At 41.0% G+C, this 25389-nt stretch overlaps 1 protein-coding gene across 1 annotated transcript in view; it reads right to left on the reverse strand.

Annotated features, from left to right (window-relative positions):
• GMPR (guanosine monophosphate reductase) overlaps positions 1-25389 on the reverse strand; it is a 79010-nt gene that overhangs the window by 46182 nt on the left and 7439 nt on the right. Inside the window, exons 2-4 of the mRNA XM_075826609.1 lie at positions 16286-16405; positions 13689-13772; positions 12129-12302 (exon numbers count right to left, since the gene is read on the reverse strand). Coding sequence (XP_075682724.1) covers positions 12129-12302; positions 13689-13772; positions 16286-16405 — 378 coding nt within the window. The remainder of the gene's footprint in view (positions 1-12128; positions 12303-13688; positions 13773-16285; positions 16406-25389) is intronic.

The following is a 25389-nucleotide window of genomic DNA, read 5'->3' on the forward strand; positions in this document are numbered from 1 at the left end:
GTTGGCTGTTCTATAATGGCATTACCAACACCTGATAGAGAGTACAAAAGGTTTCGATCCAGCGCTGAGTTTAAAAGGATAATGTTCCACTTTATTGAAAATACATAAAAACAGAGGGGTGAGTGCTTGTGTAAGTTTTTATGTTTTTTCAATAAAGTGGAACATTATCCTTTTAAACTCAGCACTGGATCTAAACCTTTTGTTCTTTCTATCATGATCTAACCGAGTGCCACCTCGAGGATTCGTGCGCATATCCTGGGATCGGAACGCCAAGACTGGTGAGCTGGAGAAAACTTTCTATTTTTCTGCATTACCAACACCTGTATGCAATCAGATATTTGCTCATCCTTGTATCCAGTACTAGGACAGTCTAGATGTAACAGACCTCAAACCATACCTTCCAAATTTTTGTTCAAAGAGGACATTTATGTATGATTTATTGTATGAACGATAATTTTTTTTTCACCCATGTCTCTATGTGTCAAGGATTGTGGCAGATTCGGAGTCCAGTGGCTAAAACAAGCAGGTAGAATGGTGCAAAAAGCAAGATTATTCAAGAAATAGTTCAGGTTTGGTACACAGATAAAAAGCAATAGGTAGTTACGTGAGACAGAGACGTGGTCGGGATACAGTCCAAGTTCGGTACACACATAAACGAAAATAAATAGTTACGTGAGGCAGAGATGTGGTCAGGAAACAGTCCAAGTTCGGTACACAGATAAACAGCAATTGTTAGTAACATGAGGCAGAGAGGCCCTTGACCAAAAGCAGGAAGCTCAAGTCTGGCAAAGAGGTACTGCAAGGAGGGCTTCTATAGAAGCCGCAATGGTGAGACTAATCAGGGCAATCAAGACAAGGAATTCAGAGAGGCAAGAGAAGCTAGACTAGATCCAGCACTGGATGTCAACTAATCCAGAACTAGAGCTATCCATAGGACCAATGGCTCAACAAGAAGAGCTAGTGCCTGGATCACAAGACTCTCCGGGTTTGGATCATTACAATACGCTTCAAACATTTTTAAGTTTACTCATCAGCACAAAAATTATCTGAATACAGACAATTTTATAATCCAAAGTTATAGTCTAATATGCTGTAAGGGACCAGACAGATGTTTTCTGGAGATATATAGTAATTGTATTATTACAAATCAATTTATCAGGTTAAAAAAAAAGAAACATTTAGGGATATGGGTCAAAGTAGGAACTGTCTTTTTAAAAGAGGGACACTTGGGAGGTATGCTCAACCCCAATGATCTGCAGAGAGCTATACATAAACTAATGCCCTCAAACATAAATGTACTGAAGCAATGTTGTAAAGAACAGAGAACTGATACTCCTACAGAAAAAGTCTTTAAAGTTATTCTTGACAAAGGTGGTTTAACATATTACTGTATTATAGGGTGTACTTATTTTTTAACATAATTGTGTCGAAATGGCAAGTTGGTAACTGCTTGTTCACAGCCTTAAAATAAAGTCAAAGTCTAATAAAATCATGGTTGACTATGGTAGTATAAAACTGACCATACCCATACAATTGCTGAATGCTTATTTGGACGACAGGTATCTCCTCTGACTACATAAACTTGGTTCTACTGAGTGTCCATGTTTATTTCAATGGGGAGAGAAAAACAAACCGCTCCTCTGCCAGGGGACAGTCAGAAGACCCCAACCACATGGAAATGAATTGTTTTGTTTTTTTATTGTGTTTCTTTTAGTAATCTACACTATTATCTGCATCATTTAATTTTCTTAAATAAATCAACCTCTTCATATTTCTCGTATTTATAGGTGTGTGTATAACAAGATGTCATCATTCTCTAATGTGATGCTTGTTTTATATCTCTGGACATGTAGCTGGAATATTTTGGCTAGATGTTGTTATTACTCAAGTCAGACGCATACAGTATATTTCCTAACTTTAAGTGAGTCTGCATGGGAGACAGTGACTCACAGCTTATGTGTCAGAGGATGCACACAAACCATTAAGGCACTTTTTGAGATGAGCAAGTTGATATCATAAATGGCATTTAGGATTTTAGGAAAATTAAATATTTTCATTTCAAACAGTCATTACAGTTAGGGTATGTTCACACGCAAACGTAAAATACGTCTGACATTACGGAGCTGTTTTCAGGCGCAAACACTGACTGAATTTCAGACGTTTTTGCAAGTGCACACGTTTTTCGCGGTGTCCATTACGGACGTAATTGGAGCTGTTTGTCAATGGAGTCAAAGAAAAACGGCTCCAATTACGTCCCAAGAAGTGACATGCACTTCTTTGAGGTGGCTGTCTTTTTACGCACCGTCTTTTCACAGCGGCGGGTAACAAAAAAGCCCGTCTGCACAGAACACCGTAAGACCCATTGAATTCAATGGGCAGATGTTTGCCGACGGTTTGGAGCCATTTTTTCGGCCGTAATTGCAGGCGAAAAACGCCGGAATTACGTCCGTAAATAGGGCGTGTGAACATACCCTTAGGATTTTATATCATATTACATCAGTTCTCTAATGTGTAAAACAGCTTATCTACAGTGAAGGAAATAAGTATTTGATCCCTTGCTGATTTTGTAAGTTTGCCCACTGTCAAAGACATGAACAGTCTAGAATTTTTAGGCTAGGTTAATTTTACCAGTGAGAGATAGATTATATATAAAAAAAAAAAAGAAAATCACATTGTCAAAATTATATATGTTTATTTGCATTTTGCACAGAGAAATAAGTATTTGATCCCTTTGGCAAACAAGACTTAATACTTGGTGGCAAAACCCTTGTTGGCAAGCACAGCAGTCAGACGTTTTTAGTAGTTGATGATGAGGTTTGCACACATGTTAGATGGAATTTTGGCCCACTCCTCTTTGCAGATCATCTGTAAATCATTAAGATTTCGAGGCTGTCGCTTGGCAACTCGGATCTTCAGCTCCCTCCATAAGTTTTCGATGGGATTAAGGTCTGGAGACTGGCTAGGCCACTCCATGACCTTAATGTGCTTCTTTTTGAGCCACTCCTTTGTTGCCTTGGCTGTATGTTTCGGGTCATTGTCGTGCTGGAAGACCCAGCCACGAGCCATTTATAATGTCCTGGTGGAGGGAAGGAGGTTGTCACTCAGGATTTGACGGTACATAGCTCCATCCATTCTCCCATTGATGCGGTGAAGTAGTCCTGTGCCCTTAGCAGAGAAACACCCCCAAAACATAATGTTTCCACCTCCATGCTTGACAGTGGGGACGGTGTTCTTTGGGTCATAGGCAGCATTTCTCTTCCTCCAAAAACGGCGAGTTGAGTTAATGCCAAAGAGCTCAATTTTAGTCTCATCTAACCACAGCACCTTCTCCCAATTACTCTCAGAATCATCCAGATGTTCATTTGCAAACTTCAGACGGGCCTGTACATGTGCCTTCTTGAGCCGGGGGACCTTGCGGGCACTGCAGGATTTTAATCCATTACGGCGTAATGTGTTACCAATGGTTTTCTTGGTGACTTTGGTCCCAGCTGCCTTGAGATCATTAACAAGTTCTCCCATGTAGTTTTCGGCTGAGCTCTCACCTTCCTCAGGATCAAGGATACCCCACGAGGTGAGATTTTGCATGGAGCCCCACATCGATGTCGATTGACAGTCATTTTGTATGTCTTCCATTTTCTTACTATTGCACCAACAGTTGTCTCCTTCTCACCCAGCGTCTTACTTATGGTTTTGTAGCCCATTCCAGCCGTGTGCAGGTCTTTGATCTTGTCCCTGACATCCTTAGAAAGCTCTTTGGTCTTGCCCATGTTGTAGAGGTTAGAGTCACACTGATTAATTGAGTCTGTGGACAGGAGTCTTTTATACAGGTGACCATGTAAGACAGCTGTCTTTAATGCAGGCACCAAGTTGATTTGGAGCGTGTAACTGGTCTGGAGGAGGCTGAACTCTTAATGGTTGGTAGGGGATCAAATACTTATTTCTCTGTGCACAATGCAAATAAATATATATAATTTTGACTATGTGATTTTCTGTTTTTTTTTTAATATAATCTATCTCTCACTGGTAAAATTAACCTAGCCTAAAAATTCTAGACTGTTCATGACTTTGACAGTGGGCAAACTTACAAAATCAGCAAGGGATCAAATACTTATTTCCTCCACTGTATATACAGTGAATGGCCACTTTATTAGAGACATCAGCCCTTTCACTATTGGAGCTTCCTTGTATGGAAATTAGACACGTGAACCCGGAGTGCAGAATAAAATCAAGTGAGCATGTTTTCTGTGAATCCATTTCAGTGTGAACCCACATAAGAATGGGAAAATCGAGTGATCTGAGCAACTTGGAAAGAGTCATGGTCATTGGTGCAAGACTAGCCAGGGCCAGTGTTTTAAAAACTGTCAACCTTGTGGGGTATTCTCATGCAACGCCATTGAGAGTGTAAAGGGAAGTGTCCTATATGTATACATATGTGTATATGTATGTATATGTGTATATATATATATATATATATATATATATATATATATATATATATATATATATAGCAAAAAAGAAAGCAGCAGCACTCACACAGAAATTGTTGATCAGGTGCCCAGCAAAACGTCCCGATCCTCGGACGTAATGTAATGTATAGAAAAATAAACTTTGCAGCACTCCAATATGAAAAAAGTGGTGGTTTATTCACTCCAGATACAACAGCAACGTTTCAATCCTACAATAGGATCTTTATCAAGCTTGATAAAGATCCTATTGTAGGATTGAAACGTTGCTGTTGTATCTGGAGTGAATAAACCACCACTTTTTTCATATTGGAGTGCTGCAAAGTTTCTTTTTATTTGGGTTCCTAGAGCACTGGGCTGACTTTTCATTGGGGTACAAACTGTATTCTGCAGATGATTTGCACCTAAATGGAAGGGGGTCCGCTGTGCTGGGGGAGAGAATTCTAGCTGGGTTGGCGGAGTATTTAAACTAGGGCTGAGGAGGGAGGTCAATGTAGAAAAAAAAGGGGTAGCCAGGTTAGAGAGGGGTCAGACTATATTGGTGGGGGGAGAAACAGAATGTGGGGAGAGGACTAGACAACAAGATAAGGAGATCCTTTCGTTACAAAACATCAGTGTAAATAAAAAGGCCCGATTAATGTCAAATCACATTTCTGATAATAAAAGTGAAAAACTGACAGGCAAGTTAAAGTGTATGTTCACAAATGCCAGAAGTCTAGCAAGCAAAATGGGGGAGCTGGAGGCCTTGATACTGGAAGAAAATATAGATATAGTTGGTGTTGCTGAAACATGGCTGGACTCTTCACATGACTGGGCTGTAAATCTACAGGGTTTTACACTTTTTCGTAAAGACAGGACAAATAGGAAAGGTGGTGGTGTATGTCTGTATGTGAGAAGTGATATGAAGGCGAGTGTGAAAGAGACAATAGTGGGTGAATACTGTGAGGAGGTTGAAACCTTGTGGGTGGAACTAGAAAGGGAGGTAAACACTGAAAAAATTACTTTTGGTGTAATCTATAGACCCCCCAATATAACTGAGGAGATGGAAGTTCAGCTATATAAACAGATGGAGCGGGCTGCACAGGCGGGTACTGTAGTGATAATGGGAGATTTTAATTTCCGGGATATTAATTGGTGTCATGGTTCGGCTTCAACTGCAAAGGGGAGACATTTCCTCAACCTGTTGCAGGAAAATTTTATGGGCCAGTTTGTGGAAGACCCGACTAGAGGTGAAGCTCTGTTGGATCTGGTCATTTCTAATAATGCAGATCTTGTTGGGAATGTCAATGTTCGTGAAAACCTCGGTAACAGTGATCATAATATAGTTACATTTTACCTATACTGTAAAAAACAAACGCAGGCTGGGAGGGCAAAAACATTTAATTTTAAGAAAGCCAATTTCCCCAGGATGAGGGCTGCAATTCAGGATATGGACTGGGAAGAACTAATGTCAAATAATGGAACAAATGATAAATGGGAGATTTTCAAATCTACTTTGAGTTATTATAGTGCAAAATTTATTCCTACAGGTAACAAGTATAAACGACTCAAATTAAACCCCACATGGCTTACACCTTCTGTGAAAGGGGCAATACATGACAAAAAAAGGGCATTTAAAAAATACAAATCTGAGGGTACAGCTGTAGCCTTTGTAAAATATAAAGAGCTTAATAAAATCTGTAAAAATGTAATAAAATTAGCAAAAATACAAAATGAAAGGCAGGTGGCCAGGGATAGTAAAACAAATCCCAAACAATTCTTCAAGCATATAAATGCAAAAAAGCCCAGGTCTGAACATGTAGGACCCCTAGATAATGGTAATGGGGAGTTGATCACAGGGGATCAAGAGAAGTCAGAGTTACTAAATGGGTTCTTTAGCTCTGTATATACAACTGAAGAAGGAGCAGCTGATGTAGCCGGTGCCAGTGCTGTTAATATATCAGTTGATATACTGAATTGGATGAATGTAGAGATGGTCCAAGCTAAATAAAATAAAATAAATGTGCACAAGGCCCCGGGACCAGATGGGTTACACCCTAGAATTCTTAAAGAGCTTAGTTCAGTTATTTCTGTCCCCCTTTTCATAATATTCAGAGAATCTCTAGTGACTGGTATAGTGCCAAGGGACTGGCGCAGGGCAAATGTGGTGCCTATTTTCAAAAAGGGCTCTAGGTCTTCCCCGGGTAATTATAGACCAGTAAGCTTAACATCCATCGTGGGGAAAATGTTTGAGGGGCTATTGAGGGACTATATACAGGATTATGTGACAATAAATAGCATTATAAGTGACAGCCAGCACGGTTTTACTAAGGACAGAAGTTGTCAAACCAACCTAATCTGTTTTTATGAAGAGGTGAGCAGAAGTCTAGACAGAGGGGCCGCTGTGGATTTAGTGTTTTTGGACTTTGCAAAGGCATTTGACACTGTCCCCCATAGACGCCTAATGGGTAAATTAAGGACTATAGGTTTAGAAAATATAGTTTGTAATTGGATTGAGAATTGGCTCAAGGACCGTATCCAGAGAGTTGTGGTCAATGATTCCTTCTCTGAATGGTCACCGGTTATAAGTGGTGTACCCCAGGGTTCAGTGCTGGGACCCCTATTATTCAACTTATTTATTAATGATATAGAGGATGGGATTAATAGCACGATTTCTATTTTTGCAGATGACACCAAGCTATGTAATATAGTTCAGACTATGGAAGATGTTCATGAATTACAGGCAGATTTAAACAAACTAAGTGTTTGGGCGTCCACTTGGCAGATGAAGTTTAATATAGATAAATGTAAAGTTATGCATCTGGGTACCAACAACCTGCATGCATCATATGTGCTGGCGGATTCACTTGTTGTGAAGGATCTGGGTGTACTTGTAAATCATAAACTCAATAACAGCATGCAGTGTCAGTCAGCTGCTTCAAAGGCCAGCAGGATATTGTCGTGTATTAAAAGAGGCATGGACTCGCGGGACAGGGATGTAATATTACCACTTTACAAAGCATCAGTGAGGCCTCATCTAGAATATGCAGTCCAGTTCTGGGCTCCAGTTCATAGAAAGGATGCCCTGGAGTTGGAAAAAATACAAAGAAGAGCAACGAAGCTAATAAGGGGCATGGAGAATTTAAGTTATGAGGAAAGATTGAAAGAATTAAACCTATTTAGCCTTGAAAAAAGACGACTAAGGGGGGACATGATTAACTTATATAAATATATGAATGGCACATACAAAAAATATGGTGAAATCCTGTTCCTTGTAAAACCCCCTCAAAAAACAAGGGGGCACTCCCTCCGTCTGGAGAAAAAAAGGTTCAAGCTGCAGAGGCGACAAGGCTTCTTTACAGTAAGAACGGTGAATTTATGGAATAGTCTACCGCAGGAGCTGGTCACAGCAGGGACAGTAGATGGCTTTAAAAAAGGGTTAGATAATTTCCTAGAACAAAAAAATATTAGCTCCTATGTGTAGAAATGTTTCCTTCCCTTTTCCCTTCCCTTGGTTGAACTTGATGGACATGTGTCTTTTTTCAGCCGTACTAACTATGTAACTATGTAACTATATATATATATATATATATATATATATATATATATATATATATATATATACATATATATATATATATGGTATGTATGTATGTATGTATGTATGTATGTATGTGTATGTATAATACATATAATGTCTCATGAGCCGGGGCTGTAGAAACACAGCCCTGGTCATGAGTACGGTGGTAAACAAAACAGGACAATTAGCCCTGCTTTGTTTGGAAACAATGGAGACAGGAGATAGTTTTATCCCATGTCTCCATTTCAAATCTCCCACGTGCACGGACGGTCTCGCGCGTGCACGAGATTACGAGCGGGCGCTCATGAGTCGGCTGGTGATACATTATCACCATGCCGACCCATGCTAGCCGGGGGTGAGCGCCACTCGTCCCCCGCTGCAAGCGTACCGGCAGGGTTAAATAGCCCTGCGTCGGTACGCTCAGGAGCTGAAGACCACTCCACCAACGAGGACCAGCTGGGACCTGCCTGCCTCCCACACCACCATGGACCGGCTCACCTTTCCTGTCCTTCCTCTCCTCCAAAACTGTCTCCTGCTACAGCTCCTGCTCCTGCTACTCTTCTGCTTCTCTCCTGCTTCTGCTCCACGAGCGACACGCTAAGGCTGGGTACACACACCCTATTTACGAACATAATTCGGCCGTTGTAACCTCGAATTACGTCCGAAAATGCGGCTCCAAAGCGTCGGCAAACATCTGCCCATTCATTTGAATGGGTTTTACGATGTACTGTGCCGACGGTCATTTTTTTTACGCATATCACTTCTTGGGACGTAATTGGAGCCGTTTTCCATTGACTCCATAGAAAAACAGCTCCAATAACGTCCGTAATGGACGCTGCGAAAAACGCCTGCACATGCCATTACATCTGAAATTCAGGAGCTGTTTTCTCTTGAAAACAGCTCCGTAATTTCAGGCGTATCGGACGTGTATATGTGACCATACCCTAAGTATCATGTGTAGCAACAGCTACACTCAACCCTCTCTCTCCCTGTCTCCTCCTGCTGTCCCTGAAGTTAACTCTTGCTCTCCCCAAGTACTGTCCCTAAGTTAACCTTTGCTTCCCTGAGTAACCCTTGGTGCCCCTGAGTCCTGTTAACCCTTGCTGCCCTGAGTTCTTGTTGACCCTTGCTGCCATGAGTTAACCCTTGCTGTCCCAGAGTAACCCTTGGTGCCCCTGAGTCCCTGTTTACCCTTGCTGCCCTGAGTTAACCCTTGCTGTCCCAGAGTCCCTTGCAGTACCCCTTGCAGTCCCTGAGTTAACCCCTTGCTGAACCCTTGCAGTCCCTGTGAACCCTTGCAGTCCCTGTGAACCCTTGCAGTCCCTGTGAGCCCTTACAGTCCCTGTTTACACTTGCTGCCCTACCCTGCAGTGACCCTTGACCTGCACATCCCCAGGTACACAGAAACCCATTCCCCTTGTTCCTCCTTATCCCGTATTAACATTTAGTGTACAGGGACAGTTATATTAGGAGGGAGTAGGACAGAGATAGTGAGAGTGTGAGAATTACAAGTAACTTATGTGTATTGTAACGTAACTGTATTCATATGTATGTTTAGGTAAGTGGGTGGCAGTATAATTAGGATTGTGATACCGTGTTTATGCTGTACTGTGATTAGTTACTGTATTTTATATATGAGTGTGATTACTGTATGTTAATAAATATTACCTTTATTTACTATACGGTCTTATTCCCATGAGTAGCAGCAAAAGTAATTAGATTGACGTTAGTATAAGGAAAAGGTAGGGGAACTAGGCATAACCCTAGTGACCCTGATTATAAAGGAGGTAGTAATAGTGGGTGACGCTAACCAATGAATCCCACTATTACCCCACCCCCTTTAACAGAGAGTATATAGAGAATGCTGTGATTGAGCAAAAACATCTAGCGAAAGGTGATCCTGTGGACAACTCATTGACAAAAGGGCTCAGAGGAGGATGTCAAGAATCGTTCTGACGAACAGGCAGTGCACAGTCTAACAAATTGCAGCCGAATACAATGCTGCTACTCCAGCTTACGTGCCTGAAAGCACAACTCATTGTCCCTTAGTTCGGATGGGCTATAACATCAGACGACCAGTACAAATGTCTTTGCTATCTAAGGAAAAAAGAAAAGCAAGACTCCAAAGTGAAAAAGAGCGCAAAAATTGGATCACTGAGCAGTGTCAGATTAATCCAGATTTCTGTGGCACCATGCTGATGGGAGGGTCAGAATTTGCTGTAAGCAGTGTGAATTCGTGAGCACCTCCTGTCAGGTGTCAGCAGTTCAGGCTGGTGGAGATGGAGTAATGGTGTGGGGAATGTTTTCTTGGGACACTGTGAGTCCTCTGATACCTGTGAATGGATGTTTGAACAATAGGGCTTACCTAAGCATTGTGGCCGACCAAGTTCATCCCTTCATGGCACATATTCACCATATGGCAGAAGGACACTTTAGCGGCAACTGCGAGAAGATAACCTGTTTGCATGGGCCAATATTCAATTTCAACACCTTGTGGAATTTATGCCTCGATAAATTGCTGCCATTCTGAAAGCCAAAGGAGGTCCAATGCACTACTAGATGGGGGTCTATAATAAAGTGGTCATTCAGTGCACAGTTGCATCACTATTTCCGTTAATATGTTCCATCATAGGAAAAGAGAAATAACAGAAGCGGATACCAAAGGCACTCAACGGAACCCATTGACTTTAATGGGTTCTGTTCGGTTTCTGTCATGGTTTCTGGACAAAACAGAGCTGCATGGTGTGCTGTTTTGTCCAGCAAATATGATGGAAAGTGCAACAGAGGCTCCTAACTGAGCCTCTGATGTAGATGTGAACAAAGCCTAACTGTATTGACTTTTCCTACCGCAACCCACTTAAGAACAACAATTATATAGCCTTCTATTTGTAATTGATCGAAGTTATGAATCTCCAGATTAACAAATATTTGTATGAACATTAAAGCCCATTAGTGGTTTGAGAATGAAATTCTACTGAGACAGTGATGTAATGGCTCTACCACTACTGTCTGTATACACTATTTCTCCCAGTAAAGTAGACATTGGAAACAGAGACGTATTCAGCATACAATAACAAAAATATCTCTGCCTCTACCACACCCAGGTTTGTAAGAGCTGTGAATGCAGGAATATTTTAGTAATAGTTAAACAGAGGCAATAGCTATGGACCATCTAGAATATAAGAGCCCATGATTTGCAGGGAGATAACATCTGTTAATATTGAAGGAAGGGAAGGCTGAATTTCTCCCAGGGGCAAATCAGCCCAATTTTCTGCAAATCTTTTTCCTGGCAAATAAATTTTCTCAGATTCAATGAATACTTATAGATTCTCTTCTCCATCTCTAATCCAAATCAATTCAGTTCATTTCAAATCATTAACCTGATCAATGCCCTCTTCTTATACAGATGAATGTTTAAAGATTCAGCCAAAGGGTATCCTGACATTGCTAATATTTTACACTGTAGTGACATTCAGCAGAAGAGTATTATACAGTATATCAATGAACCATGATGAATACGGGGTGGTTTCTAAGGCTCTGTTGAGATCACTTTTCAACGGTTCTACGTTTAGCGTATACAATTGCTTTCAGTGCTAGAATGTAGAATTTGGCAAATGTTCGATCAGTATATGTTTCTTTTTAGTGTACACAGGCATATGCACAGTACAAACTGGACTGACTTACGAAAGCTTGTTGAAAGTCTCGACACTGGTAAATAATCAGGTCAACTGTTTCACTTGGGATCTTTTGCAAAAGTAATAGGATGGTTTAAAATGTACCTACAATTTCCTTTTTTGGCTGCTCAGAGCTCTATTTTTTTGTTATCTTTCACTAGGGGAGCTTAGGAGCTTACTGAAGACAGGTTTAGTATTTGGAGCTCTGTATTAAAAAATGGACCTTCGTACAATCCTCCATAAAGATAATAGATAGATAGATAGATAGATAGATAGATAGATAGATAGATAGATAGATAGATAGATAGATAGATAGATAGATAGATAGATAGATAGATAGATAGATAGATATTTGGCACATGACTTTGGGCAATACATGTGTACAAACTCAGTATTAGGAAATAGTTTATGTGGAGAAGATAGGTAGCTTACCATAATAGTGTGCTTTGGAAATTTGGCATGTACAGTCTTCACAAACTCCACGAAATGTTCTGAATATCCATTAGCTACATCCAAGCAAATGTACTTTATAAGAGGAATGGCATCCAGGATGCTGCTCAGCTTGTCAAGATCGGTTTGACTGCTTCCAGAGCTTGCAGCTACGTGCTGTGGTAGAACACAATGAAATTATAAATATCTGGAGATCAAAGTCTAAAACATCACAGCTACAAAAATATAGCTAGAAGTAATCAACAGAATACTGTCTTCATCAAGCAATAAGTCAATGAAAATACTTTTTAAGTTACAACACATAGTACTATCTAAAGCCCTAGCTAGGAATTAATCAATCTAAGAAGACACCTATAAATCTGTAGTTGTGGAATGGGTGGCCATCAACTAAACTGACTTGATTGACTTCAATTAATTGGACATTGGAATTATGTACAGTGGGACAGATGTATTAATACTGTCTGAAATTTAGACAGCTAAGAATTAGACGAAATGCACCAAATTGATCCCAGTGGCTCATTTTGGATGATGAATTTTGCGCACTTTTAGACTCTATCACTTTATACCACTTCTTGATTGGTTTAGTTTAGACCAAAATTTTTATACATCTTAAGCTATGCCCCATTATACGTAAGACACGCCCTTTGTCGAGTGAGTCGCAAACAGCTGTTTTCTTTTTTGTGCATTTCATTGATAAATTTGTCTAAAATGATTTGGGCCAAATCGAAGGTACAACTTAGGCCATAATTCTGGTGCAACACAAATAGTAAATTTTGTCCCAGTGATATTATCCAGACGATAATCTGGGTCATTTTTATGTAGGTTCATCATGAAATATTATTGTCATAAATGCAATTTTTTTTCTTAGAAAACATATAAACTGGCTATACACAGCTTTCTCACCAACTTCTAAGGTACCGATGGCATTATGACATTTTCATACCCTCCAAGTGTTCTGATTTTGTTGGTATAGTACTGAATTTTTTAGGTCTATACTGCCGAAAATCCTGCTACTGTTTTACAGATTTTCATAAACTGTTGCAGGCACTGATGGGGGCATCTGAGGCACTGGTGGGGGCATCTGTGGCTGGGGCACTTATGAGGCACAACTTCTGTGGCTTACTCTCAGGAATATTGGGGCCAATTTAATGGCACATTTTCTCCAGAGCGCTACTTTGGAATTGGCAGCGATAAATGCTCCACATAAGTTCATCAATTCCCAGGCAAGCAGTACACCAATTTTTAATTGTCAGTTGACATATAGGTTTTTCAGTACGTTAGGAAATCTGAGGTTATATATTTGGGATACTTAGAGCAATGGGTTTAATTCTTTACTGTCATCTTTCAGATTTATATATATTTAAATTACAGTTAAGAGTTCTAGAAGTGGGTCCAATGACCAACGCAAAAAAAATTGAATTAGTTCTTTGTTCAGTGCAAATAACATTTATACATTCAAAATTTTTTAAGGTTGTGCATCACTTAGTTATTAAAATCAGAAATTCTAAATTTTTCTGACGTAAAGATTTAAAGTATTCATACCTCAAGGCATTCAGGAGACGTGGAGGCAAAATTCTTCCAGTCTTCTAATGTATAATGCTTGTGAATTGCAGTAAATAATGTATGCTTAATGAAAAAAAAGAAGATTGGTTTATTTAGCAAAGCGCATTCACCATTTACTCATATACTGAATGCATGATGTTGCATGATGGATTTATGTAAAGAACATGCACTACTCAATATGCATAAATATTAGGCATAATAAGAATTCTCAACAAACTTTTGCAGCTTTCTTTCTGTTGCTGGATATTTAATCACCTATTTTCAAACTTTCTGTGGATCCCAAAATTTCTGAAATTAACTCTAGATAGCTACACCGACAAAGTTTGATTGACGCTTCATTTAGAGTACGCTGTTCAGTAACAGTTTAAAGGAGATAAAAGAAAAAAATGTTAAACCTATTGCTGGTATAGATAAATGCCCTTTTACAAAAACTAATGATTGCGTGAACAAGCGCTCATACAAATGCTCGTTCCCGATCATTGGCTCGTGTAACATGCAGACGCTCATTTGTCGGCTGATCAGATCTTTTAAGCAAGGTTATAAATGATTGGTTATCGACAGCACATCTCTCCACGTAAACAGGGATGTGCTGCAGACAATAATGACACTATGTGCCCAATGATCGTATTAACGTACGTTCTGGCACATACAGTACAGATAATTGCTTAATGTAAATGTAGCTACGCAATCGCCAATCGACTTGCTACATTGCCGATCGGCGCTCGTTGTAGCCCGAAAATCTGCCGGTTTGACATTTTATTACTGGATGTTACATTTATAGATTGCTGTCTAATTCTGCTAACCGTTATTTACCTGAGTGGTAAAGATAATATAAATATGTAAAACAATGTAGCAGGTTTTTATCCATTGCATTTGATCTTTTTAACAATTTGTTTGTTTTTTAACCCATTATTTTCTTTTCAAATTAAAAAAGTGCCAGTCGAATCCTGTCTTAGGGCTCATTCACATGACAAAGCCACATGTGTTATGGATCTATAAGCACCTTGTGTGCCACATTATGGTGTCTACATGAGGTACTGTATTTTACTCTAAGGGTATGTTCACACTACAGCGTCTGTAACGGCCGAAATTACGGGCCTGTTTTCAGGAGAAAACAGCCCCGTCATTTCAGCCGTAACGGCATGTGCAGGCGCTTGAACGCCGCGTCCATTACGGACGTAATTGGCGCTGCTTTTCATTGGAGTCAATGAATAACGGCTCCAATTACGTCCCAAGAAGTGACAGGTACTTCTTTGACGCGGGCGTCTTTTTTACGCCCCACCTTTTGACAGCGGGGCGTAAAAAAAATTACCGTCTGAACAGAACATCGTAAGACCCATTCAAATGAATGGGCAGATGTTTGCCGACGCTATTGAGGCGCATTTTCGGACGTAATTCTGGGCTAAAACGCCCGAATTACGTCCGTAAATAGTGTGTGTGAACATACCCTAAAGGCTAATACCTCCATAATACTGCATGTTCAATTTTGTTTTCCGTATCAGTAAGAAAAAAACTGTATAAGATCTGAGGCATACAGTTGCACAGTATGGGCCTATAGAGTTCCATGTGGGCCATATTCTGGATCTGCGTGATCCATTTTTGGGATCCATACATAATCTATGAGAAAAACACATATAAAGTCAGAGGCACTTGAAGTTACAGTAGTGGCACATAGCAATCTATGGGTGCAGTATTTTCTGTACATAACTGAATATGGCCATGAACCTGTACAGTGCCACATTGAACTTAATATCAATGGTGTGCAGTATGCACCCGGTAAGTGCGTTGTGCTCCTGGTGCAGTTGCACAAACAGTAATTTTAATTTTAATTTCTCTTGCAGGTAAACTGTGGACATGCTAGTAGCTTTTAGCAACTGGACTCATTAATCTGGGTAAGCTCACTCCTGGAAGGGCTTCTGAAGGAAATTAATTTGCCCTACATGCTTAGTAAAATATTGCATGTATTACAATGTGTATAGCTATTTTTCTGCCCGAATGTTCTGTCTTTTGAAATGAATGGAGACCCTAAGTGGAAGAGTTTGATTTACTAGCTGTAAAGATGAATTTGCTCTGTAAAACTGGTATTACATGGCCTGACATGGGCCGTGTAAACAAGCGCCGATCAACGACACAGCTCATTGATCGGCGCTCGTTATCTCCTTTCACAAGGAGCTAGTATGGGGAAGAGCGCTCATTACTCTGATCGCTCGTCTCCATACATTTTTATCATGTCGGCAGCACGTCTCGCTGTATACACAGGGAGATGAGCTGCCGACAACGATAATATTTTGGACATTTAAAACGATTCGATCAGCTGATGAGCTCGTTCATCTGCTGATCGCTGCCCTGTTTACATAGGGCAATTATCGGCAACACGTGTTCTTTGAACGCTCATTTGCCCGATCATTGACTAAATTTAATCTGCCACACAGGGTGCATAGGCATAAGAGTAGCAAACACAAGATTGACAGACAAACAGGACAGCAGGAGGAGATAGCAGGGATTGTTTCTTGTATCCAAGCTCAAAAAATATTTTCCAATCATTTTGTGTTTAAATTGATTTAAAAGAAACTTACCTTGCTCAAAGCTTTTGCCATTTCAAATGTACCTACAGTGTCCATATTAGCTGCAATGATAGGAATCCCAGTATAAGTCTGCTTGGAGTTGCGGAATGTAAATGTGCGCACCAGATCAACCTATAAAACACAGTACAAATTCCTGAATCTATAGAATTTTATGCAACATTTTTTGTAACATTATCCTATCATTACAGGGCTTTTCCAGGATTAGATTTTTTTTTTTCAGAAACAGCACCACCTCTGTCCATAAGATGTGTCTGGTATTGCAACTCAGACCCATTCAAGTCTTTTTTTCTAATACTGGACAAACTGTTGAAACAAGGGTTCCGCGGTGACATTTGGTTACCCCCAAATTAAGTAAAGTGACATCACAGTTGAGTGTATCGCTGGGCTGTTTCTGTCACTTCATTCAAAAACCTCCTCACTGCGATCGTGCAGAGGAGGAACGGAGATCGGTACCCACTATTTCAGTGATCGGTGGAGGTCCCAGCAGACTCCAGCGACTCCAGGGATCATACATTTATCACCTGTCCTGTGGATAGCTGATGCATATTCATTGTTGGAAAACCCCTTTAAAAATGGCACTATCATAGGCTGGTCTGTCATTATAAATTCATGGACTCCATACAGTCATTTGCCAGGGACACACAGGAATTCAATATTCCAGCTCTCAACAAGCAGGCTATAAATTCCATCCCATTTGTACGGACGAGTATCTGTTTAAAATCGCACACATCCCTGCATCAAAAAAAGCAATAGATGAAATCTACAGCAAAATTAAGAAGAAATCTGCAACAGACAGAGAATGAAAATGTATTTAAAAATGTGCCACATTCCCTTAAATCTATGTGGATGTTTTTCTGCTACATGTGGACATACCACCCCAACTTTTGAATTTGGAAAAGAGGGATATTTTTAAGTCATGCCCCCTAACCACGCCCAATATCCCGCATAAGCACATCAAATCACGGCCAGATCCTTCTTCAAATAACAACATCATATTCTCACTGCGGATCTCTAGACTTGCAAAAAAAAAAATATGGATATCACCAATATTATGGATCAGGTTATATTGTCTTTATGTTACTTTTCCTAACTTGGGTATAACATTTGATCATCACGGCAGCAGCAGCTGCAGGACAAACCAAAAGGCTGAGAAAAATGAAAGTCAAGAGGGAGACCCTGTGGCGGATGACTTTTCAATTGTCAGGTAGCAGAGTTACATGATGGGGAATTTTTTTCCAGTTGGATAACTCTGCTACCGGTCAATGGAAAAATCATCCGCCAAATGTTTCCACAAAGAAACACCTGGGCATCAGACATGATGGGGAAACATTTTTCCCTGTGGTGGATGACTTTTCAGCTGACTGGTAGCAGAGTTACATGAAGGCAGGGCCGGACTGGGACTTAAAATCAGCCCTGGCATTTTTAAGCACACAGGCCCACCGCAGGCCATACGCAGCCACCAGTGTTGGGCTGGAGTACATGGGAGCACCTTTCATCTATACAAGACATGGGGAGATTTATTAAAACAGGTGTAAATGAAAAGAGGAATAGTTCCTGATAGCCCCAACTCCAACGAATCCACTGCTTTTCCACGAGAATAATGTACATGCTCATTATTCTAGAGGATTTTTTGTATATAGTGCCCCACATATAGCCCCCCCCTATAGATGGTGTCCCACATATGGCCCCCTCTGTAGATAGTGTCCCACATATGGCCCCCTCTGTAGATAGTGCTTCACATATAGCCTCTCCTGTAGATTGTGGCCCACATATAGCTCCCCTGTATATAGTGCCCCACATACAGCTCTCCCCCCGTAAATAATGCTGCTCACACTTTTAAGTGGAAAAAAAAGACCAAAAAAAACACAACTTTACATACTCACCTCGATCCCGTTCCCATGTCATCCTATGTCATTGCAGGCCTGCTCTTTTCTGAGCAGGTCTGCTTGGGCTGAACGACGGCACTGATTGGCAGGGCAGAATGACTTCCTGTCGTTCAGCGCCTTTCAACAACAGAAGCGGTGCGATGACGTCATCGCGCTGCTAGCATCGTTGAAAGGCGCTGATTGGCGGGGCAAGTTTTCCTGCCAATCAGCGTCATTTCATGAGGGGGTGGTGACAGCTGGTTTCAGTGGCGCCACCGTCCCAGGGCCAATTCTAGCTTTTCTGCTGCCTGAGACGAAAATTGAAATGGTACCCCCCCCCCCCCAGATCTTGATTGGGATCCCCCTGACTGTTCTACATTACTACCAGCCTTCTCCTTTGCCTTGTACCCCCCTGGCATGTGCGGTGCAGTGATGAAGCCGGGCAGAATACAACTCGCTGAATGGTGCATGTTCATGGAGTACAAGGCAATGGTGCATCCAAGAAAGTTGGAGGAGACTGGTAGTGATGTATAACAGCCAAGGGGGATGTCAACCAAGCATGGAAAGGTGGGTTTGCAGTTAGGATTGTGTGAGTCTACAGGATAGCGGCACCGACCCATGACCCTTTATATAGTAATTAGCATATAGCGTGCACTATTTTAAAAGTTGATTTTAAATATTTTGCTGCATCTGAAACAAACATACAGGGGAATGTTTGGAAATATTGTCAGGTCATGTATTACTGCATGGTGGAGGTTCAAGGGGTTAAAACTACTAGACAGGTTCTGATTAAACATACAATGAATTGCAACAATGCCATCTGCTCTACACCAGAACCAAGCTCAGTACATATATACAGCACCAGTACCAAGCTCAGTACATATATACATCACCAGAACAAAGCTCAGTACATATATACAGCTCCAGAACAAAGCTCAGTACATATATATACAGCATCAGAACAAAGCTCAGTACATATATACAGTACCAGAACAAAGCTCAGTATATATATATATATATATATATATATATACATATACAACACCAGAACAAAGCTCGATACATATATACAACACCAGGACCAAGCTCAGTACAAATACATTTCAGTACAGAGATCATTTGCAAAGTCAGGTTAGCAGCTTCCAGTATGACCTGAACAATGGTAATGATATACTGGGAGTTGCTTATACCCCAAAAAATAGTACCCTCCATGTACAGATCATACAATAATAATTAGGCTTCATTCAGACCTGCGTCGGGGCTCCGTTCATGGGTTCTATCAGACCTTTCCGTCAGGGGAACCCACGAACGGAAACCAAATAGAAACCATAGCTTTCCGTTACTATTATCATTGATTTCAATGGTAATGCTTCCGTTGCTAATGGTTTCAATTTGTCTCCATTTCGCAAGGTTTCAGTTTTTCTGGCGGAATCAATAGAGTAGTCGACTGTATCCACCTGTAATCTATCACATTTACGTAACTTAGATGTGATCTATTATAGGTGGAACCTGCATGTCAGAGACACCCTGAAACTGAACCTGTCGGTCCCATGCACCTGACGTGTTCAGGATTTAGCGTAAGATACAGCTGCTGTGTATACAGGATACAGAGCAGCTGTATCTCAAAAAGTAAAGTTTTTTTTAATAAAAACGATTTATAAAGTTGCACTGACTATTTTATTTAAAAAAAAAATCCACTTCAAAGGGGTACACAGCCTTTAATGCAAACAATCAGATCTTTACTAACAACCATCGTCTAGTACAACACGCAGCACATGCAGTTTTATCAAAAGTCGGTGCGGTTTCCAAGTGATTGTTATGGTTTTCAAAAAACTGCATGGACATTAACAATCATTTGAAAACTGCACTGACTCGTGGGAATGCAGCTTATTGACGTGGTTTGCAGCTGTATCGTTGCAAGACAACAGCTACTATATGTATATACTGTACGGGTATGTTCATACAGGACGGATACGTTGTGTAAAAGCATACAGCGTATACGCCCTGTGCACTGCAGGGATTTCCAGCTGAAAAACCGCAGCGAATTGTGGTGCAGTTTTTCGGCCAGGAATGGCCGCTGCGGAAAACTGAGCAGAAAAAATGGATACTTACCATAGCGACGCTTACCTCCTACATCCTGCAGCCTGGCATGGTGTTTCATCCCATGTGACCGCTGCAGCCTGCGATTGGCTGCAGCAGTCACAAGGAATCGCTGCATTTCCGCCGCAAAAAAACCCACAAAATCTGCTATTTGTTGCAGCGTTTCTGCAAATACTATTAACATCCTGCGGATTAAAAAAACGGACCGCAGGTAAATTTCAGAGCTTTTTTTCCACTCATCGTGTGGGTGAGATTTGTTCAAATCTCACCCACTCTGCTGCTACTGCATTAGGGCTTGTCCACACGTAACGGAATTGCTGCGTACTTTCCATCCAGAGTTGCGGATAGAAAATACGCAGAATACAGTAGCAGCAAAGTGGGTGATACTTATCAAATCCTATCCATACGCTGCATAAAATTTCTGACAAGAAGTTTAACTGCGGTGCGTATTTTTCGTACTGCATCATGTCAATTCCTGCTGCGGAAAGTGGACTGAATTGCTGCATTTTTCAGGGGAGATGTCACTATCTCCCAACATTGAGAAAAACGCCGCAAAATCCGCTCCATTTTCTGCAGCAATTCCAATACGTGTGGAGAAGTCCTTGTGCTGCGGATTTAGGGCTTGTCTGCACACAACGGAATTGCTGGAGAAAATTTTTGCAGCAATTCCGTTTGAAAGTGAAAGGCTTTCCGCTGTGGCAAAAACACACCATTTCCTGCGGTGTTTGCGACAGAAAATGTTGCGTAAATTGCTGTGTTTTTCTTAATGTTAGAAGATGGAGACGTCTCCTATGAAAAACGCAGCAATTCTGCACACTTTCCGTAGCAGGAATTGACATGCTGCGGTCTGTAAATTATGCACCGCAGGTCAATTTCGGCTCGGAAATTTTACGCAGCGTGTGGATAACATTTGTTAAATGTCTCCCACTATGCTGCTACTGTATTCTGCTGCGTTTTTTCCGGCCGGAAAAAACGCAGCAATTCAGGAGCGTGTGGACGAGCCCTTACCACAACTAAATCCATTGGTAAAATCTGCAGTATTTAAACTACGAGTGAAATACATACAACAGCTATAGCGCTCTCCCCTTTTATATATATATATATATATATATATATATATACACACACACACACACACACACGTACGTACGTACGTACGTACGTACGTACGTACGTACACTTCAAACACACTATAAACACACTATATATACACACATGTACACTTCACATACACTATATATACACACACACACATGTACACATCACATACACTATATATACACACACACATGTACACATCACATACACTATATATACACATCACACACACTATATATACACACACATGTACACTTCACATATACTATAGTCTCGGGTAGGGAATCCCTCCTAAGTCCAATGGCCATTTTTCTGGACAAAGTCCTTCGAAGATTTGCTATATCAGCTAAATCGTACATTAGAGATACTACGAACTTTTTGAACAAAATTAAGGAGATTTCTGTTCCTACTGGAGCTAAACTGGTCTAGCTTGACGTGACCAGTCTTTATACATCGATTAATCATGAAAGGGGCCTTAGCAGTGTGAACAAGGTACTTGAGCAAACTAACTTCACACCAGATTGTAAAAATTTCCTTTTGGGTCTTCTTGAGATTGTACTTACATGCAACTATTTCTTGTTCAATGATGAATTTTACATGCAACGCAGAGGTACCGCCATGGGTTCAAATGTTGCACCTACTTATGCTAACATTGTCATGGCAGACCTTGAGGAGACGTCTGTCTATGTGTCGTCGTCCCCCCACTTCAGCCATGTGCTGAGATGGTGGCGTTAGATTGATGACGTCTTCTTAATTTGGACAGGTGACACTTCTGACTTGGATCAATTTTTTGAGACCCTTAATAATATAGATCCGGATATTAAGTTTACCATTATGGTTTCAGATACTAACCTGAATTTTTTGGACACTATGGTCCATATTTGTGATGGGAGACTGAAGACTGACCTTTACATAAAACCAACTGATTGTAACACTCTACTGAGCTTTGACAGCCACTATCTGGGTGGAATGATTAAATCCTTGCCCTATAGTCAATTGCTTAGGGTAAAGAGGATAGTTGATAACAGAAGGGATCTTGACATTAGACTGGATCAAATGACTGAGAGATTTCTTAGTAGGGGTTACCCACCAAGAATTGTAAATAAACATTTAGAGAAGGTTAAACGACTAAATAGAGATGAGTTATGTCAGAACAATAAGAGAATGACACAACCTAGGAGACTTCCAATGGTGTCTACATTTCATGTAGAGAGCTCTAATGTAGCAGGAATAATAAAAAAATATTGGCAGGTCTTAGGCAATTATTATGACAACGTTTTGGAATTTAATCCCCCCCCCCCCTCTATTTTCATATAGTAGACCTTACAATTTAAGAGACAGATTGGTTAAAACTGATGTTAGTAAAAGTGATATAGGACGGACTACTGTAGTACGCAAAGGATATTTTCCTTGCCTTTCTTGTGATAATTGTCCATCTATGATAAAAGGTGATACCTTTATACATCCAATTACACACAAATCCTTTAATATCAATGCCTTCTATATGTGCAAGAGTGACTTTGTGATCTATGTGCTACAAATGTCCATGTAACTTGATTTACGTGGGTGAAACGACGACGGAATGTCGCATTAGACTGAATAATCACAAATCAAGTATACGCACTAAGAAGGTGGAGTTACCGGTAGCACGACATTTTTTAGAGGCAGGACATCAGGTCCCACATCTTAAATTTACTATCATTGATAGGGTACCCCCACCAAAACAAGGTGGTAATAGGGAGTTAATCTTGAAGCAACGTGAACTTCAGTGGATAAATAAACTCTATTCTTTATATCCATATGGTTTAAATGTAGACTACACACTGAGTGTTTATAAATAATATCTAGATCAACCTATCTCTACTTCTCTTATAACCATCTGATATTATATTAATCTTTGACAATCTATGCTCTTCCTGATCTTCTCTCCCGGGATCCTGTTGATATCGTGGGATGGTAGTTGAAATACTTTTTATGTGTAAACCCTGTATGAGTCTATACAGTTTTGTATAAGGGAATAAATTCCTTTTTTTGTTCTCTTCTCTTTTTAGAGTGTCAGTGATATTATATGACTGGACCCACAAGATCTGGAATTGGAGAGTTTGGACTCATATGTTATAACTCTCCCTCAACAATCATTCCTCCATTACATTTCTACATATAAGAAGATCTTTGTCTCTCTTTAATAGTAAAAAATAAAAAAATAAAGAGAAATTTTTTAAAAATAAATAAATAAATTATTATAATTTTTTTTCTTTGGAGAAAATGTATTACCACAGTGATGGTCTTGACGTATAATACAACAATTTCAATGTATTATTAGGCTGGGAGAGGCCAGAAACAGTGGCCCTTCCCACCCAGGTAATGTTAGCCTGCTGCTATGCTGTATCTGACTGGCTATGAAAATGGGGAGGATGCAATGTTGTTTTCTTAATTTTTTTAAAAAAAACGACGTGGGATCCCCCGACTTTCTGTGGTGATGGTCTGGCACTGGGGCGGCCGCAGGCTGGTATTATTAGGCTGGGAAAGGCCAAACAGTTGCCCTTCACGCCCTGGTAATATTAGGCTGCTGCTGCTGTGTTGTATCTGGCTAGTTATGAAAAATAGGGGGGAACCCACGTAATTTAACAATAAATAAATAAAAATAATTAGAAAGAACGAAGTAGGGTTCCCCCATTTTTATAACCAGCCAGATGGAACATAGCAGCAACCTAGCATCACCAGGCTGAGAAGGGCCACATTTTTGGGCCCTTTCCAGCCTCATAATAACTGCCTGCTGCCGCCCCATTGCCCGACCATCACTACAGATGGTCAGGTACTGGATCACACCCAGCTCTTCCCAGCACCCCTGTTGGCAGTGGGTACCGGGGTAATAATGGGGGGTTAGTTGCAGCCTTTTTACTGGCTAACACTAAGCCCCACCTTAGTAATAGAAGTTTTCAATCAGACAACTGCCATTACTAAGGTAGTAATAAAGTATTTTAAAAAACACAGAGACATAAGAAAATATTTTTTAATTGAAATAAGAACTCCCCCACACAACCCTCTTACACCATTTTATTTAAAAAAAATGTAGGTCATCGCAGTAGTCCAATGAATATACGACATAGTCCAAACAGTCCAGTGGAACAGGCAAAACAAAAAAATAAAGTGAGTAATATTTAGAAGAGGGGCTGTGTGTAGATAGTGCTAGACACAGCCCCCCTGTTAGATAGCGCCATACTCAGCCCCCCTTTTAGATAGCGCCACACACAGCCCCCGTGAAAATAGCTCCACACACAGCCCCCCTGTAGATAATGCCACACACGTCCCCCCTGTAGATAGCACCACACACAGTCCCCTGTAGATAGATCCACACACAGTCCCCCTGTAGACAGCACCACACACAGCCCCCGTTGTAGATAGCTCCACATAAAGTCCCCTGTAGATAACTCCACACACGGCCACCTTGTAGATAGCTCCCCACACGGCCCCCCTGTATATAGCTCCATACACAGCCACCCTGTAGATAGCTCCAAACACAGCCCCCCTGGAAATAGCTCCACACACAGCCCCCCCCCTGGAGATAGCCCCACACACAGCCTCCCTGTAGATAGCGCCACACACAGCCCCCCCCTTGTAGATAGCTCCACACACAGCCCTCCTGTAGATAGCTCCACACACAGCCCTCCTTGTAGATAGCTCCACACACAGCCCCCCTATAAATCGTGCCACACACAGTCCCCCTTTTAGATAGCGCCACACACAGCCCCCCTTGTAGATAGCGCCACACACAGCCCCCATTTAGATAGCGCCACACATAGCCCCCATGTAGATATATACACACACAGCCCCCTCTGTAGATAACGCCACACACATCCCCCCTGTAGATAGCGCCACACACAGCCCCCCTGGAGATAGCTCCACACACAGCCCCCCCTGTAGATAGCGCCACACACAGCCCCCCTTGTAGATAGCTCCACACAGCCCCCACTGTAGATAGCTCGACACACAGCCCCCCTGTAGATAACGGCACACATGTCCCCCCTGTAG

This window comes from Rhinoderma darwinii, chromosome 5, assembly GCF_050947455.1.
Source record: "Rhinoderma darwinii isolate aRhiDar2 chromosome 5, aRhiDar2.hap1, whole genome shotgun sequence".
Taxonomy (NCBI): Eukaryota; Metazoa; Chordata; class Amphibia; order Anura; family Rhinodermatidae; genus Rhinoderma; species Rhinoderma darwinii.